The 18,231-nt window shown below is 55.2% G+C and overlaps 4 protein-coding genes across 4 annotated transcripts; 2 read left to right on the top strand and 2 right to left on the bottom strand.

Moving 5' to 3' along the window:
- Positions 1-209: 209 nt before the first annotated feature.
- On the top strand, positions 210-1,922 carry C8A04DRAFT_10423 (PCI domain-containing protein; the record flags this gene model as incomplete). The annotated part of the gene is made up of 4 exons (XM_062776576.1): positions 210-293; positions 360-416; positions 493-1,206; positions 1,281-1,922. The coding sequence occupies 4 exons, from the start codon at positions 210-212 to the stop codon at positions 1,920-1,922; spliced, it is 1,497 nt and encodes a 498-aa protein (XP_062639138.1).
- Positions 1,923-2,191: 269 nt separating this feature from the next.
- C8A04DRAFT_26513 (fibronectin-binding protein A N-terminus-domain-containing protein) lies at positions 2,192-5,510 on the bottom strand (the record flags this gene model as incomplete). Its single annotated transcript, XM_062779949.1, has 2 exons — positions 2,192-5,404; positions 5,478-5,510. 2 exons carry the CDS (start codon positions 5,508-5,510, stop codon positions 2,192-2,194), a joined length of 3,246 nt encoding a protein of 1,081 aa, XP_062639137.1.
- Positions 5,511-6,877: 1,367 nt separating this feature from the next.
- C8A04DRAFT_35575 (Pal1 cell morphology protein-domain-containing protein) lies at positions 6,878-9,033 on the bottom strand (the record flags this gene model as incomplete). Its single annotated transcript, XM_062783222.1, has 4 exons — positions 6,878-7,743; positions 7,805-8,240; positions 8,377-8,621; positions 9,015-9,033. The coding sequence occupies 4 exons, from the start codon at positions 9,031-9,033 to the stop codon at positions 6,878-6,880; spliced, it is 1,566 nt and encodes a 521-aa protein (XP_062639136.1).
- Positions 9,034-14,782: 5,749 nt separating this feature from the next.
- C8A04DRAFT_26511 (casein kinase I hhp1) lies at positions 14,783-16,293 on the top strand (the record flags this gene model as incomplete). Its single annotated transcript, XM_062779948.1, has 3 exons — positions 14,783-14,794; positions 15,011-16,083; positions 16,221-16,293. 3 exons carry the CDS (start codon positions 14,783-14,785, stop codon positions 16,291-16,293), a joined length of 1,158 nt encoding a protein of 385 aa, XP_062639135.1.
- Between the last annotated feature and the right edge of the window lie 1,938 nt (positions 16,294-18,231).

The raw sequence follows: 18,231 nt of genomic DNA, 5'->3' as shown, positions 1-18,231 counted from the left end.
GCCTGGAGCTCTGGATCTGGAAGCGGGACACCACCAACAACAGCCAAGCGTACGAAGTGCAACACCGCGAACAATCACGAAGATCAACAACGAAGCGAGCGCCTCTTCTACCCATTAACCCAGTGCTTCGTTGCGACTGACCCGAAATTCGAGCGCATTCCGAAATTAACCTCGTAGCCCGCCAACAGTCCCCGCATCGCACTCGCGCCATGGCGGACCCGGCATTCAAGCCCGAGAGGGACTTCACCAAAGAGGCCGACACCCAGATTCCCGAGGCCGAGAAGCTGGCAAAGGTACGGGCGAATATTTGAGGCTGTTTGATGATGAAGGCCGTTTACTTTGCTAACGTCGTTCTGTAGACAGACATTCAAGCCGCCATCGAGAAGCTCTCCATACTCGAAAAGCAAACCCGCCAGGTAACCAAGAGCCCACCTGCGACCCTTCCCTTGGGACCCCATCCTCGGAGCCGCTCCTAACTAGATTCTCGAATAGGCATCCGACCTCGCATCCACATCACGAATCCTCATCAGCATCGTCACAATCTGCAAAAATGCGGGCGATTGGAGCCTTCTCAGCGACCAGACCCTGGTGCTTTCCAAGAAGCATGGTCAACTCAAACAGGCCATCACGAAGATGGTCCAGACCGTTATGGGCTTCCTCGACCAGACACCGAACTTGGAAACCAAGCTCTCCGTTATCGAGACGTTGCGAACGGTCACCGAGGGCAAGATCTTTGTCGAAGTTGAGCGGGCTCGCGTGACCAAGATCCTTTCCGACATCAAGAAGAAGAAGGGCGATTTGAAGGGGGCCGCCGACACGCTGTGCGAGCTTCAAGTTGAGACGTTTGGGTCGATGGACAGGCGGGAGAAGGTCGAGTTCATTCTGGCACAGGTTGCGCTCTGCATTGAAGTCGGGGATTGGACACAGGCCGGCATCCTCAGCCGCAAGATCAGCACCCGATACCTCGCCCGGAAACCTAAGAAGACACCAGAGCAGCTCGAGAAGGAGAAGAAGGAGCGCGAGAAGAAAGGCAAAACCGAGGAGGAGCCTGAGAAGGAAGACGACGTCACAGATCTGAAGCTGCGCTACTACAGACAACAGATTCAACTGGCCCAGCACGATGGCAAGTACCTCGATGTGTGCAAGCACTACCGGCAAGTACTGGACACCGAGTCTGTCGAGGAAGACCCTCAAAGGCTCCGCTTTGTAAGTGTTAACGGTTAAACCAAGAGCCGCCCCAACTTGACCACAACATGTTGCTAACTACCTTCTCCAAACAGGTCCTGCAGCGAGTCATCTACTTCATCATTCTAGCCCCACACGACAACGAGCAACACGATCTGCTTCATAGGATCCATAAAGACACACGGAACTCTGTGGTCTCCCAGGACGCCGAGCTTCTGAAGCTCTTCACCGTTCACGAGCTTATGCGGTGGCCCGAAGTCGCGAGAGTGTTCGGCCCGCACTTGACCGACACAGAGATCTTCGACGAGGACGAAGGCGATTCAGACGACGAGAAGGCCCACGAGCGGTGGCAGGACTTGCGCAAGCGCGTCATCGAGCACAACGTGCGTGTGGTCGCCAAGTACTACACGCGCATCCAGATGGGCCGTCTAACGCAGTTGTTGGACCTGACTGAGGACGAGACGGAGAAGTACATCAGCGAGCTGGTCACGGCCAAGACAGTCTACGCCAAGATCGACCGTCCCGCACGCATCGTCAGCTTCGCCAAGCCACGCGACGCCGACGACATTCTCAATGAGTGGAGTTTCAATATGAAGAGCCTACTCGGCCTGCTCGAGCGCATCGACCATCTTATCACGAAGGAGGAGATGATGGCGCGCATTCAGCCTGGGGTGACCAAGACCAAGAAGGGTAAAGACGGCAAGGGCAGGGATGCCAAGCGGGCCGTCAAGGGATAAACGGGATGGAATGGTTGATGGACATCCAGACCAACGTCGGCACAGTAGACAAACCCGTTGGTGTATGAATACACATGATTCGGGACACGATCTAGGGTGCAAGTTCGGTTTCCCCGAGCGAAGATTTCTCGAGGCGAAACGGTAATAAAAGTTAGACCTTAGGGAAATACCAAGTCGCACGATGATGTGTTTCCTATTTGTTTACTCCGTACTTGCTTAAATCACCTCTGCAAAACCACACTTCCTTCCCCCAGGGCGACTACTCAACTCTACCTCTTCTTTCCTCCCTTCCCCTTTCCCCCCTTTTGCCCTCCTCCCGCGGCGCCTCCTCCTTTGGCCCCCCCTTTCCCACCACCCCCCCCACTACCACTGCCTGCTAGTCCTCCCGACATCATCACCGTCACCTTGCCCACCGGCACCACATTGAACGACTCCTCCACCTTCAACCCCTTGATCAACGCCACCTCCCTCGGCCACATCTTTTCCCCGTCCTCGGACTTCTCATCCACCACCCCTTTCTTCCCACTTGCTAACTTCCATCGCTCCACAATCTCCTTCACCGCTTTTCCCTTCTTGATATGCCCCGGTTGGATCTTGGCCTTGTACTTGATCCGGCCCAGGGCGCCCCACGGCGCGCACACGGGAATAACCTCGAGGATCTCGTCGCCCGGTAAGGGCGTGCCGACCAGCGCCCCGAGCGGGCCAAGCTCGGCCGCCGCATCGGCCAAGGCCGTGATATCATCCTCGCCGTCGCCATACTTGTCGAATAGGAGGCGCTGGCGCGCCTGCTCGTGTTCGGCAACTTGCTTGCGGGCGCGCTCCTGGGCTTTCTCACGGCGCGCCCGGGCGGCGGCGGCTTCGGCTTCGCGCTGGGCTTTGGCGGCCGCCTCGGCTTCGGCCTTTTGTCGCCCTGCAGCAACACCGAGGAGCTCTTCCATGAGGGCCCGGTCTTCGTCGTCTTGGTGGCGGTATTTGGCCGCGATCTTTTTGGCTTTGCCGCGCTGGCCGCGCTTGGCGGGATGGTGTTTCTTTTGCGATTGCGAAGTGGTGGAGGTGGAGGGGGTGTCGGGGCGAGTAGATATGGATTGCTCTTCTTCGTCTTCCTGCTCTTCTTCGCCTGCGTCTTCTCCTGCTTCTTCCTCAGGCTCGGCCTCGCCCTGGGCATCCGGGTGAGGGCCTTGTCCAACATGGTCGTCTTTCTCGACAACTTGGAGGTCCGCTAACGCCTCAGCCGGCGGCTCGGAATCTTGTCCCTGAACAGACTCATCGTCGTCGGCCGTGCCTGACTGCAATGGATTCGATTTTTCACTCTCGTCCTCACTTTCCTCTCCTTCACTCTCGCTCAGGGCATTCTCTTTACTAGGAGGCTCGTCAGTCTCGGCCTCGAGGCTGCCACTTGCCGATGCCGCAACAGGTGCCGTGATGTCTCCCACATCGTACAACCTATGCTTCGCATGTTTAACTTGGCTCTCCTCCGAGACTTTGAACATCAGGCCAAACCCTAGCGTCAACAACGCCGGAGGCAAAACATTACGCTTCCCGCGGACCATGAATGAACCCACGGGTAGGAATTCGCCAGTGGGTGCTGACTTGGAGACCTGGTCAGCGTTCACCCAATACGCGCCCATGGCTGCTTTCGAGTCCCATGCGTTCGAGCAGCACACTGCCAAATTGCCGGCCTGTGCAAGCGTTGACGGCGGAATGGGGGCGTCGGGAGTCTTCGGGTTATTCTTGATAATGACGGACGGTGCGCCGTGCATGTCTGCGTGAACATAAACATCTCCCTTCTTCAGGTACCGTTTGTAAAGGATCTCATTCTGCTGAGCATCTCGCCCGCCCAAAACAAGGTAGCCATCCGACGAGACGAACCAGATAAACTTCTCGAACCACATCTGCTTCCGAATGGGTTGCAGCACAGGCTTTTCCTGCTTGAGCCCTTTCTTGAGATCTTCGGTGATCTTTTGCTCGGCATTCCGAAGAGCAATCTCTGATTGTTGGACTGTCTTTTGTTCCTTGTCGGCAGCCGTGCGCTTCTGTTCATAGTATTCTCGAGCATTGTTCCACGGGGTAAGCTTGAGGTTGATATCGATGGCAAGCCGGTTTTCTGGGCCTTTGGGTTTCTCTGCTCCATCATCATCCACGGCCTCCTCGTCAGTGTCATAGTCAAAATCTTGTTCCTCGTCGGCTTCGACCTCGTCTTCCGCCTCGCCCAGTAGTAGTGTTATCACACTTTCGTGAAGCCTCAATGGGAGTTTGATAATCTCCGCAACTGGGTTGTGCTGCCTCTGCTCCCGCTCTACAAGTTTATTGACGTCCATCCAGTCCATACCCTGCTCCAGAAGGCCATTGACAGCATCCATGGCTTCCTGCACGCGTTCGATGTTGGCTTCGATGGCAGCAGCTTTGCGCAGATTCAGTGTTTGCGCCCCCTGAAGCCCTTCGATCCGCTGTGCCTGATCACGCCGTGCTGCCTCTAGCTTTCGCTTGGCAGTCATCTCTCGTTCCTGCAAGCGCGACTCGAGCTTCTGGCCTTCGAGAGAAGAGAAGAACTCATCTACTGTCCGGTTGTAGCCCTCAAAGCTCAGGACCTGATAACTCGAATCATCCTCAAACTGCTTCGGCAAAAAAGGCTGAAAGTCTTCGTACAAAAGTTTCCGAGGTTTGAGGTCTTGCCCCGTTTCATCCCCGCCCGCTGGCAAATCGGCGGCCCGCGGGTTGGGTTTTGCGATAATGTATCCCTTCACGGTAGGAGAACTTGTCACTTCGTTGAGAATCGAGCGGGCCTGCTCTAGTGACTGAAACAAAGCATCGAGCAAGGATTGGTCCCTTAATACTTCTGCCAGCTTGGTGGTAGAGTCGAACTTGGTCGTATGAAAGACATGGTCAACCAGGATCGGAGGTAGCTCTGTGAGTGTTGTGACAATTCCACGCCTCAACTCGTCTGTTCCCTTCTTTTTACTTTTACTGCCAGTAGCCTGCGCCGAGGCAGTCATGAGCGCATTTTGAAGACGCTCTTTCGTCAACGCGGGAACCCCCCCTACATTCTGCCGGTCTTTCAAGGAGTAATCTAGCCCAACCCGCTGCGGCTCCTGTCCCTTGCCTTCGGGAACAACCCGCAGCAGTGCGAGGATTTTGAGGGTGGCATCCGTCAGGATCACATTGCCGCCCGCGAAGAATTCAAGGTATAGCCGGTAAGCGCCATCGCTGAACTGAATCTCGATGATTCGATCGGTGCCAATCTGTGAGACGTTCGTGACGCGGCGTGTCTTGAGGAACTTGCGTAGGCGCGAGACGAAGGGGCTCGGAGCGGGGGCGGCAGCACGGGCAAAGTCGGTCAAGTGGCAGCGGAATCCAGACTCGATGAGGATTTGTTGTCGGTTGTTTGGTTTCGCAAACTTCAAGAGGAGGATCTTAGAGTTGAGGTCGTAGATGTTGGAAAGTCGCAAGGAGACAAGAGCTTCGGCGAGCTCGTGTGCGACGACCTGGAGCAAAGGTTTCACAACGGGTTAGCGTTGTGAATTAAGAAGCCGCTGAAATAGGGAATTACTTCAGTACCTTGACGTCTAAAGACGAGAATCTTTGTTTCATCCTGGCCTTGTTTATGTATTCCAAGGTTGACGGCCGATGCTGAGCAACTCGGGTGGTTGAAGATGCTGAGCTTCGAAGTCCATCTCATGGCGGGGCAAGGCTGGTCGTTCTCGGCGTCCGAAAAGGGCAAGCGGGGTCATTTACCGTTCGTCACAGATTGTTCGTACTCAAGTAGTTCGAGAGTCCCTTTCCTAGGGCCTTCACCGTCAAGCCTTTGCTGCTTCAGGCTAATAAATATTCTATTTTGTCATTCGATCACCAATGGGTTTCAAATTTTACAGTACAGCCCTAGTCTGTTAGATACTAGAAACACAGCCGTTAAGGGGAATACACGAGAAATAAGACGAAGCAAGACGAGACAACCGAATATTTTCAATCATTACAAACGAGTACAATAGAGAAACCCTCACCGTTCCAGCTGGCGCCCAGGGAGACCCTAGTAGCCCTACATCTCCCACATCTCAAGTCTGGACGGGACCGGATGTGGGAACTGAAAGGCCCGGAGGAACGTAATTCCGTATGCCGTCAATCACTCCCAACCGAGATAGAAGCAACCGATGGCAAAAGGGGGGGTGGGGGTGCGGTAGGACGTAAAGACCCAGCCTCTTGTCTCCCAGTTTGTCCGCGACCCAAAGCTCATACCTCACAACGAGGACGCCCTAATTCTATTCGTGCCGCAGACCTCGAGGAACGTCCGCAAAGAACGAAGCAGACGGATGGGGGTTGGGGTTAAAGGACAGAGGGCAGAGGGTAGCTGTGGGTGATTTTGACGTTCCATGTGCTAGTGAACCAGCCAGCAAACAAGCGAAGCAATACCTTGTTTTCCCTTCTGGCTGCGTTCGTCCAACTCCTTTGTCCAATCTGGTTTCTTGGCCTCCTCTCGCTTTAGCGCGCCAACAGTGAAATCCCTTTGCCTCACACTGCCCTTGTGCGCCCGAATCATCCCCCAGTATTTTCGATTTGGTTGGATTTGGTTGGATTTGCTTCGATTTCTTTCGTGTTTCAGCCATTACCGATGTTGTTGACCGATCCATCAACTCGTTGACAAGAAAAAAACAATGAAAAGCGCAAGAGAGGTATGGGAGAGAGAATGAGGGAATAAGAACGAGAGTGAGAAAGCGAGAAAACTGAGACAAAACGTGACAAAACAGGAGTTCGCAATCTGGTCTCGACCAACCCGGGCGAAACCTGCATCCTCTTGCTCTCCTATTCCGAAAAAAACACAACCGTATCGTTTCACTCCAGAGCGGCATTGGGGGAAAGGGCGGGCGCTACAACATCGGACCTATGCGAGGTAGGCCTCAGGGAGGATGGTCGTAGGCGCCGATCAAGTTCATCCCTTCTTGCTCTGCATCCCCAAAATTGCCTCAGACTGCGGTTCCCGGTACGGGTGCGGCTTCAACATCTCCGGAAGGGGGAACCGGGCGCTGACGTCTTCCCTTCAGACTCTTCATGCGGCCCAGGATCCCGCTTGCCTTTGGCTGAGAAGCATCATCACCAGTACTACCACCACCACTGCCGCCCGTGGCGTCCGTAGTCGACCGGCGCTCGAGGCCGGGCCCGCTTTGCGGGCTGGTCGGGGAGTGCTTACTGCCGTCCGTCTCCGTTCTACGGAGAGTGAAATCATCGTCGCCCTTGCTGTTACCTCCACCACCATACTCAGAGAAGAACGGGTTACGCTCCGAGAGTGAGGCTGACGCGGGCCCACTCTGTGTGGGAGATCGATACGAGCCATAGCCAGCTTCGGGGTTGGTGACGCGGCCTGAGGACTGGAATTCGCGGCCCCCACGGTTCATATTGCGGATTCTGTGGGCGAGCGACTTCTTGCGCTGGAGGCCATCACCCGTGCCCTCTGCCGCACGCTCCTCCTCACGCTTTTGAATCGCTGTTCGCGCGGCGGGAGTTCCCTCCAAAAACGTCGATGTACCAAGGCCGAGGGATTGGTCGCCATGAAGAACGTTTCCGCGACTAAACGGGTCAAAAACGGGTACCTCCTTGCTGGGTGGGACAGGGCCGTTCGGGTCATTTCGGCCTCGAGACCATTCCTTGAATGCCTCATCATCTTGATGCCCCATGAAGGCTGCGTGATCAGGACGGGCGTTCAACGGCCCAGCGCCTCCGAGGGTATTATTCAATGAGCCTTCGGGGAACGCCTGCATCGGCGCGCGCCGGCTGCCTTCCCTGTTGCGATGGCGATTGACAGCGTCGTACGGGCCGTCATGGTGGAAAACAACTTGCATGGTGTCAGTTCAGAGTATTTCTGTCTGGATGTACGCGGGAGACCATCAACTTACTCTTGTCCCCATAAATATTGAGGTCGGCCAGCTTGTCAAGCAAATCAAATTTGTCCTTCTGGTCAGGGTTCGCGCGGCGGCGGCGCTCGCGTTCTCGCCGCCTCCGTTCTCGCTGCTTCCGCTCTTCTTCAGTCGTGGTCTTGTCGACGTCTATCAAGGAAGAATCTGAGAGGCGGCGACGTGGTCCATCTGGGCGCCGTTGTGGCGAGCGAAGGGGTCCGTGTCGGTCACCACGATCGCCGCGCCCTTCTTTCTCTTCCTTTCTCCGGGCGCGAAGCGCCTCTTCTTGCGATCGAGTTGGGCGATGGTTCGGTGGGGGACCCCTCCTATCGGGAGGAGGACCACGGCCTTCACGATTCGGCGGCGGCGGACCACGGCGAGCACCACCGGGAGGCTGCCCGGTCGGCTTTGGGACGTCTACCAGCGATTCCTCTGCCTTTATCTCATCGAGTGTCAAGGAGCCCTGCGAGAGGAGTTGCAATCAGAAAATTGTGCTTGTTTTATCTCGATTGGTGTAGCAGCAGGGCAGGTGAATAGACACAATGGGGTCATGATGAGAGCGAAGGACATACAAAGATCTCCTCGGCTGTGAGGGAAGGCCTCTTCTCTAACGGCATGGTTTCCGGGGTGGAACGAATGTTGGAAAGGCTGGATCGGCTCGTCAGGGCAGGATCGAGGAATGGGTTGCGCGATAGAGGCCGTGGGGGCGGGTCATCGAAGGGAGAAGCCGGGCTAGTTGCGCCGACGGGCGAGGCGGCGTTGTTACGAAATGGGTTGTTTGAAGGAAGGTTCAGTGTCAACCCAGCCGATTTCTGACCTAAATGGGGGAGAGAATTCCCAGGGATAGTTAGCGATCCAATGTTCTAAGGTTGGACAGACTAGCGGGGAAGGAACGGATTTCGGTGTCCGGCAGTCTGCATGCGAATGACGACAGCGATAGGGAACATGAAACAGCAATCTCCTTAACATGACACGACAGGCGCTCTCTCAGAGCGAACCGGCGTACGTGCCCAGCCGCCAAAGCGGCAGCTTGGATGCGAAAACTGGGAAACAGGATGCAACCCGTCGAGCACGGCCGCCATGGATCCTATCGTTGCTCCCGCCACTGCTTGCGTGCCCCGCCACTGAAAGCCGCGTGCGCGCTCGGAGGATGGCCAAAGGGGCTTATAATGGGGCTCAATGGGCGAATGAATGGGTTGTATATTCTCACCTTGCTGATCGTCGGCCATGATTGATGGATGTATCTGCGGCAATGGCTAAAGAAAATGAAGAATGTGGTTTTGTTTGGGGGCAATTGTTCCCGTAGTGGTTGTGGAAAGGGGGTCCTAGGTCACCCAGCTTGGCTCCACCGAAACACTGGAAAGTCGGCAGATATCGGTCCCTTCCCTAGACCGTGGTGTCAAAATGTCTTGAGTCGAATTCGCTTGACAGGGGCTAGCATCATACCAGTGGAGATTCAGGAGTTTGGAGGTTTTCTTCCAGGGCCGCGGTTCGTTCCCGGTCGTGGGTCCGTCTCAACTGTGCCTTTTGCCGTCGCCTTCCCGCAGAGAAAAGGTTGGACGTGGCTCTCTGATCGCCAATATTAGCAGCAGAGCAATTGACGGAAGAAAGTCGATCGGTGCTGTGTCGCAAGGGTCTGAGGTCGGACGAACAATGGCGACACGTCTTGAGTCTTGCGCTTGGCTCCCGATTGTCTCGCAGCAGACCTTGATTTAAGGTTCGGGGCTGCCCACAAGGGTGAAACTGGGTTGTTGAGGATTTCTCCGGTGTTCGGTTTCGAATTGGGCTCTTAATTGATCTCCAATCGACAAGTTGTTCCTTCGTTTGCGTCGCTTGGCATCAAACCTCAACACACAATTCGTAGTTTGTATTTGCCAATCAGCTGGCTAGGATGTCGAATGGCCGTGGGCGTGGTTGAGGGGGATTGGAGAGGGCGAGTCGAGTGATTTCTGAGGCGCCTAGGGGGCGTTTTAGGGGTTTTATTCGGAATTGGGTGGGAGCGTCTGAAGAGGAGCCGACTCGGGGTGATCGGCGTCGAGCGTCGCGATGCAAGCCGAGGTGACAGCGCTAAAAAGCGATACTGGGGTAAGCGTTTGTCCGCCGTTTGCTCTGCAAGCGACTGGCTGCTCAGTTGATTTATTAAATTTCAGCGGCCGGACACAGAGGGGAACTGCGACCCGCAAGACAACAGCTCCGGCTTAAGGTTTGTTGGACCGTATGTGTCTCCCGTCAACTGATCGGGCTTCTCATGGATTTGGACTTGTGGGCCTGTGGGGTTTCGCCGGGAAGTGAGGTGACGGCGGTGTGTGTACATGCCACTGGGAGAGCCCAGCTTCACTGAGAGGGAGAAGTGCAATGGGGGTGAGTGGAAGTTGTGAGAATGGTTATGAGCAAACTAGGGACTAACCGGCAGTGCAGTTCCTAGATTACCTGTAGAAGGTAGTTGGTAGTTCCACGCCAAGCCGATAGTTAGTGTAGTTATGATTCGAGAATGAAACCACAGCTTTTGTCGTCCGCAAATATCCTTGGGCGAGTAATGCGCGGAGGGAAGAGTATGGTTACCCGTTGAAAAAGGGTAAAGAAAGAGGATCAATTTCAACATCATCATTCAAAAGTGGGCTTGATGGTCACCAGGGGGCCCCGAAAAGCCAAGCAAACACCATCCAGGTGGAGCGAAGCAGCGCCAAACCCGTTTGGGGACCACCTTCACGCTGGGCAAGCCACTGGTTGGTCGCCACTTCCTCAGTCCCGCTGCAGGGACCGATGTGTCCTTGAGAGATGGTTCCTCCCTTCTCCTATCAAGGTACAATACCAACAAGAAACAATTTCACCCCGTCATGAAGTTTTTCGGTGTTTCAACCCAGGTAGGGGCAATGACTGTCCCATGGGAGTCAACTTTGGGGCACGAGATGAATACCAGAAGGGGACTGGATGAGGGGATATGAGTTTAGGCAGGTGCCCCCTCCCGAGAAAGGTACCTACTAACTATGTTCTCTGAAGATGCTGCTGCAAGTAGTACTTTCTCTCACATCGCAGATCACTGGCATCCGCTGACCCCTATCAACGAGCCAATTTTCAACCGCGGCCTGCTGGCGACGCAGTACGGAGTATGGGTTGGGTTGATGCTCCGGGGGTGGACCGCTGACGGCGCGTTTTCCGGTTCCCGCCTTCGGGTCGATGAAGATCCTACGCTCACCTGGGCCCCTTTTGGTTGCATCGCGCAAACGCGCGCAGAGACCCCTCGGCGGCAGATCCGCCGGTTAAATTTGGGCCCTCCTCTTTTCTTTAGGAGAGGGGGGTAATCCTATGTGAGATGAGGGAATAGCATATTGGTATCGCAAGAGCTAGCCGCGAGCAATAAATGAGGCAGCACCTATCAGGGTATAGTTAATGTTTGTAGTTTGCATCTGACGTCGACTCAGTAGGTAACTTCTAATTACAGAGTAACGCGTGTGTGCCTGACGACTGTCTGTGTTGGCGCCGGAATTGGCATGGCCCCTGGTCGGGCTTCAACACCTGGGGCAGAAAGGGGGAAGGTCTGCGCTCAATCGCTCAGCCCCACCTTCCGGATACGGTCGGACTCAGCTCCCATCCTCATGGAAGGCTTCGTTGCAGCAACGAGGTTGTTCACTTGCCTCGTCTCCGACCTAAAAGGCGGGTCTCTGTAGTAATAATTCATTCGCCAAGCGGCAAGGATGACCTATATCCAACCTGTCTAGAGGAACTTAGAGGGGCAACTTGACACAGGATTTCCGGAGAATTAAGTCATCCAGGAAGCAGAAAGGAGCCCATCTCAGGTTTCGATCTGTACTGAATGTATTGGTTGGTCTAGGTATGATGACTTTTCATTCCTCCCGTCGTTGGATTATCTTCCGGCCGTCGACTATTTCTCGATTGCCAAGTGTGTGATATCAAATGTCTCGACCGGGTTTTACAGAAGTAGTTACTTCCAAGGTTCACCCTCACGCTACGGAGTCTTTCATCGTTGTCTCCAGGTTCCCCTCGCCCACTGAGACCAGGACTACTGGTAGGTGCGGCCCGGGGGCCGTACACTACCTAGCTTAAAATAGACCTCTTCAAGAGTAGGCTGTAGGGGAGGCACAACCCATTCGGCTGGTCTGTTTGTACTACGATAGTAGCGGGAATGTCGTTCAGCGAAGAGAGCAAAGTCGAACTAACAGGCTTGGCGGGACAGCAGCTCCTCTTCCCCTCTAAACATCGGCGGGTCACCTGAACCATACCCCAGCATAGCCCAACAACCTTCATCATCATACTAATAGGTACTAGTTAGGGCGAGCTGTTGTGAATTATGGGCACATGTTACACCAAACTTAAAATAAAGGCTGGTCGAAATGGAAAGGCTCCGGCAAGGCGATATGCAAAACAACTACTACCTAGTAAACCTAGGATGGGTCGGTCGGCGGTTCTCACCGATCAAAGGTGTTAACCCAAATCTGGTGTTGTGACGGTGTGACGCCTGCCCAGTGGCAGCGTCAACTCCGCCCCCCGCTGAGGCTGAGACGACGGCCCGGAGTCCAATGACGTGACGGGGTGGGCGGAATAGGCGCCCTAGTCGTCGAGGAGAATTACTATGTAGTTAATAACCGGGCGAGACGGAGTTGAGCCTAGGAATATCATGAAACTGTCGAGGTAAAGAATCAATAGGAAGGGACAGCGACAGAATGGTGCAATCTGCACGTTGGGCCTTGGCCGTATGCACAATCACGTTGCATTTGAGCAGATCTCTGTCGTGTTGGCGGTCAAACGTTAAAGCCGCTGGCATCGATGAGGTGTTAGGTTGTGCCGCGCCTGCATCACACCTGATGGGCAATGTTGGGCAACACCTTCAAGGACGGGAATCTTTCAAGTAAGATGGAACGGGGAAACTGGGGAAGGGCCGGCCGGTGACGATAGTTGAGACGAAAGGTTTGGGATACGAAAATCTCCAAAAATGATCTTTGCAGAAGTAAGAAGCTGCGGTGAATACTCAAAGTCCGGAGACGGTCAGCATCCGAGATGGAACCTCCCTATTTGAGAGGCGCTCGGTCACTGCTGTCGATTGTGGGGCGCGGCCCTTGGGCTCACCTCACCGCAGCAAATTCAACGAAGGGCGCATGGAACCTGCACTATGAGCGTCTTTGAGCGTGGCGTTCCGGGACTAGCGGCCGGATCAGATCACGGGGACCGGTTTGCCGCCGAACGCCCCTTTGTCGAGTTCCCATTCCTCATAGCCGCCCTCACCGGCCTCGTTTTCTTGCCCCTCTTCCTCGGTTTCCCTTTCCTCTCGCGATGTGCTCTAGTGCTTGCTCGCTTGGAGGCAATCTGTCCTGGGAACATCATTCATGCAATGGGCAGGATGGCGCCCTGCGGCGCAAGTCGGAGACTGACCAGAATTTGACACCAATGCCGTATTACACAGTGCGTACCTTCCACTCGCACATTCCCCAGAGCGCCCGCCCATTGATAGGTAGCTTCGATTTAAGCGCGCGGTGCTCTGGGCAGCGCTTATCAAATGTGCATGTCTCCGAGAGAAAACGGAACAGGAGACCTTTCCTCACCTTCCACCAGATGGGACTTACCTACCTTGGGTACAGTATTGACACCGGCATGATGTGCATCCTGTTGATAACGATCTCGCTTTCCTTCCTTTTTTTGCGGACTAGGCGGTTTGATCATTCATTCCAAAGTGCCCGCGTCGCCGGCTCCCTGTTTGCCCGTCGAGTCTTGGAGGGCGGGACGTTCGGCAGGTGCACAGGTACCTATTCCGCAGGTGGTTTTCGTCTGCGTGTCTGTCCGCAGTCAAGACACGCCCTTGAGTTTGGCAATCAATGACTTAGCCCCGTGACAACACGAGAGACAGCCGGAAACGTGTGCCCGCAAAATCCCATGTTTCCCCCACCGGCATGCCCTGACCGTAATTGTCTGCAGGGTTGGCCACATTGCAAAAACCGCTTCGAGATGGTGCGCTGGCACAGCCGGTCTGGGTCGGGGGCCACTGAAGAGGGGCTGGTCGCTGAACCTGTGTTGGGACGGGAGCGCAGGTCAAAGGGCCGGCCAGCACCTATCGCAGGAATTAGGCACCTTCCTGGAGCAGGGGGCTGCTCCAGCTGGTCGCCTGGTTCCGGTTCGCACTGTGCACCCAGCGCCCTGTTGGCGCGAGCGCACTGTGGAGCGGTTTCCTTGGCCATGATGGCTCGCGCTCCCCCGGCCCATTCTGCCTCTGCCCAGCCCGACACCTCAAAGTCAGGCTGGCAGCCCAAGCAAGTCTTGGATCTTCTCACCAGTCTCCCTCCCTCTCCTGCTTTTCCCTCCTCCAACCCGCCAGCGTTCTCCGCCTCCTCCTCCCACCACAAGGGTAAATCAGCTTTATTTTGAGGGTAAAGCCGGGATCCGCGAATAAACCCCCGGTTGCACATTTGGATTCTCGTCTAATCTTTGCTGCTGTAGGCTGCCCGCTCTTTCCTGTAGTGGGAATCCCCTTTCTCATTGCCACCATTTCAACCGGCATTAGAAATCCTCTCCCGCACCGACAACCTTCCTCCCCATCACCATCTTCCGATTCACCTGCAGCCGCGTCCGCCGCTGCGACCGTATCGAAACATCAAATTCTAGAGGTAAGCACATCGAAATCTATTTACCCTCATTTCGGCCAAGGTTCCATCGTTTTCACTCGGGTTTCCCGATAAACGGGCCGGACTCGAAGCAGCGCGGGTCTTTTCGAGAGGCAAATGGGAGCCCCCTTCTTTTCGCCGCCTTTAGCTGTGGCGTGCCGCCTAACCATCGTTTGGCATTTGACACCACGACGCCGACTTGAAAAATAAAAATCGCCGGCTTCCTTTTTTTCCCTTGAAACCACATCACCCCCGCACATTCTCTTACGACGGGACTAACCCCATTTTTCTTTTCAGCGTTCTACTGCTCGCCACCAGGCCACACAACGAAACACGATCAACGAAGTCGCGCAACCCGGCCTTCAAAATGACGACGATGGTACGAACACCCCACCCGCGCGAATAATATGTTCATGGACGGCATCGCCGATTCTTGGCTCTTGTTGTTTGCTTTCTTTTCTTTGCTCGCTTCATTTTTGTTTCCCCTCGCTGTCCTCGTATGGTGGTTGTGGGAGGCGGTGAAGCACCGAGTTTTTTTTGTTTTTTTTTGCTTGCCTGAAACCATTACCTAGATTGATTTACTAACAAGCGATAGGACCTTCGCGTTGGTAATAAGTACCGGATCGGTCGCAAGATCGGTTCTGGGTCGTTCGGTGATATCTACCTGGGCACCAACATTATTTCCGGAGAGGAGATTGCCATCAAGCTCGAAAGCGTCAAGGCCAAGCACCCTCAGCTTGAATATGAGGCCCGCGTCTACAAGTCGCTCGCGGGCGGTGTCGGCATTCCGTTCGTCCGCTGGTTTGGTACGGAGTGCGACTACAACGCCATGGTCCTCGATCTGTTGGGCCCCAGCCTGGAGGACTTATTCAACTTCTGCAACCGCAAGTTCTCGCTCAAGACGGTCCTACTCCTTGCTGACCAGTTGATTTCCCGCATCGAGTACATCCACGCCAAGTCATTCATTCACCGTGACATCAAGCCCGACAACTTCCTCATGGGCATTGGCAAGCGTGGCAACCAAGTCAACGTTATTGACTTTGGGCTTGCGAAGAAGTACCGCGATCCCAAGACGCACTTCCACATTCCGTACAGAGAGAACAAGAACCTGACGGGCACCGCCCGCTACGCCTCCATCAACACCCACTTGGGTGTTGAGCAGTCTCGTCGTGACGATATGGAGTCTCTCGGCTACGTCATGCTTTACTTCTGCCGTGGGTCCCTCCCGTGGCAGGGGCTTAAGGCGGCTACCAAGAAGCAGAAGTACGACCGCATCATGGAGAAGAAGATGACTACTCCCACCGACGTGCTCTGCCGCGGCTTCCCCAACGAGTTTGCCATCTACCTCAACTACACCCGGTCGCTCCGCTTCGACGACAAGCCCGACTACAGCTACTTGCGCAAGATCTTCCGTGACCTGTTCGTCCGCGAGGGATTCCAGTACGACTATGTGTTCGACTGGACTGTCTACAAGTACCAGAAGAACGCCCAGGCGATTCAGCAGGCCGCTGGCAACCCTGCGAACCAGGCCGCTCAGGGCGACCCTAAGGATGCCCAGCAGGCCGCTGCCCGTAAGGACGCCCAACAGGCTCTCCCTCGTGGCACCCGGAACAAGATCGCCGGCGAGACCCCCGAGACCAACCGCGCCGTCGGCGGAAGCGACAGGATGTGAGTGACTTACCAAGCCTTAGCCCAAAAGCATTCCTAGTAAGGAATCATATTTCCTTCGTGTTTGATGTGCTCATCAACGCTGGCCGGAGGGACAATGCTGACTTGGAGTGCTGACAATCAGTTTGCGATAATAGGCTGCGCTCGGCTGCAAAGGCCCAGGGCGCTGGCTCCGGATACGCTTCCAACAAGTACCGGCCTATGGACTGAGGCACTAAACGGCAATCGGATTGACGTCTATTTTCAAGCTGTATGAGTATGTTTCACATCGACTGGCAGGACGGGGCCCCCTTCACCTTCCCTTGGCGGGGGCCCGTCGTGCAAATCATCCGGACCCCATGCGGAAACAGCTCATTTGTTGTTCTGCGAAACCCTGGATCGGCATCGATAACGGACACACCCCTCTTCAGCACCAGCATTTCCAGACTGTTTTTTTCCTTCCCACACCCTTCACCCCCTGCACCATTTCCTTCGGCATTTCATTAGTTCATGACTTCGATTTGGCTCGGGTGACCCTTTGGTCTGGGCGCGTCGTCGGGCGGGTTTGGCTCTTGGCCAGCCGCTTTTTGGCACGCCATTCGGATCAAAATCTACCGAACGGCACGCCCGGCACTCACGTTCTCTCGGGGTGTCGCTCAAGGATGGTGGGGGCCATGGTTGTCTGGGCAGCGAATTTCAGCGCCGCCCGATCGAGAGAGAGCAATGGTTAGTCAACGCCAACGGTGGGGTACAAATGGACCTTCAGATATTCAACGCGACTGTTCTATGCTGTCGTTGTTCCCGGGCCCAGCTCCACCTACGCCAGGGACATCAGCCGTTCTGCATAGCTCGCCGTGCGCTACGCTCGCACCTCCCCCCGACTCATTTTTCCTTCATTGTCTTGCCTGTTTTTCTTGTTTTTCTTCTTTTTCTCATTTCATTTATCGCACCGGGACTCGCTTGTGGGGAGGTATTAGGGGACGAAGCGATTTCTGCCTCGGGTTGGGCACAGCGGAGACGATTGCCGGCCTCCTACTGGTCATGGTCTTGAAGATGGATTTTGGCCGGCAAGGCCAAGAGCCACGCGATCGTGACCAGCGGAGCAATCGAGTTTTAGCTACATTCGGGTCGTGGGTCACATACTATCCACGACACTTGTATGGGGGCAAGCGAAGTGGCTAGGACAAGGGCGGGGGTGGATTAGAAGTAGCGGGCTTGCCCGCTGGTGATCAGCAACCCTTCCCTGTGGTTTGAGAGGCTATGGTTCCGAAGACGGCTTCAAGCAGCAACGAACTGTCAACATTGCCGTCCCTCCAGTCAAGTTCGTCGTGGTATTACCACGATTAGACGGGCCGGCTGACGGTTGCTGCTGTCCTCGGATCCGGGTTTTAAGATGTCCGTCTGCCCATGCGCCCGCTCATGTCAGGTAGTCTCGTTATTAATTTTACACTGCTTTTGCTTTTAAATTCTCCGAGGTCTCGAACGGTCCGTGATAACTTGCCGTTGGTCGGCGAACGGCACTGCCACTTCTGCAAGGTAACTTTATAGCGCTGTGCCCAGCCCTGCCAGGCTTTGCACCATGTGCGCCAATAGGTCGGTCCTCGGTGCGGAGAAGTGGTGGCCATTATTCCCAACCATCGAAGTAACCATGTTTTGAAGGAGGTCTGTTTCCTCTCAGTGCCGTCTTCGAGGGTCAGCTCCTGACGTTCTTTTTGCCCCCGTCTTCAGGATTCTGGACGACTAACGTGAACCCTAAACTGCCTTTTTGTCACCACCATGGGCCCATTTGCTCATCCAAGTGGTATCCAAGGTATCAAGCGACCAGGTTCTCGGCACCTAAAGGCCTTGCAGGGACTTGGACCTCGAACGGACTGGTTCCCCGTTTTGGGAAGTGGGTATCCACAAGCACATGCATTAAAGTTTAACCCCCTGTTGGTACATATAGGCCGCCTTGTGTGGCAGTGAACGACCAGGCTTGCCTTGAGCGGTCCAGTCCTATCGCTGTTTTTGGATGCATCGTAGTTCATTAAATCAACACCAAACCGCCACCACATCCACCCACCAGCACGATCACCAGAAGTGATCCCGCCGTGGCCGCTCACCCCCCCCCCCCCCAAACTTCCCCCCCCCCCCCCTCCGCCCCCCCCCCCCCCCCCCCCCCCCCCCCCC

This window comes from Dichotomopilus funicola (genome assembly GCF_033296635.1).
Source record: "Dichotomopilus funicola strain CBS 141.50 unplaced genomic scaffold C8A04scaffold_13, whole genome shotgun sequence".
In the NCBI taxonomy this organism is placed as follows: domain Eukaryota; kingdom Fungi; phylum Ascomycota; class Sordariomycetes; order Sordariales; family Chaetomiaceae; genus Dichotomopilus; species Dichotomopilus funicola.
This window is presented reverse-complemented; position numbering and strand designations above follow the sequence as displayed.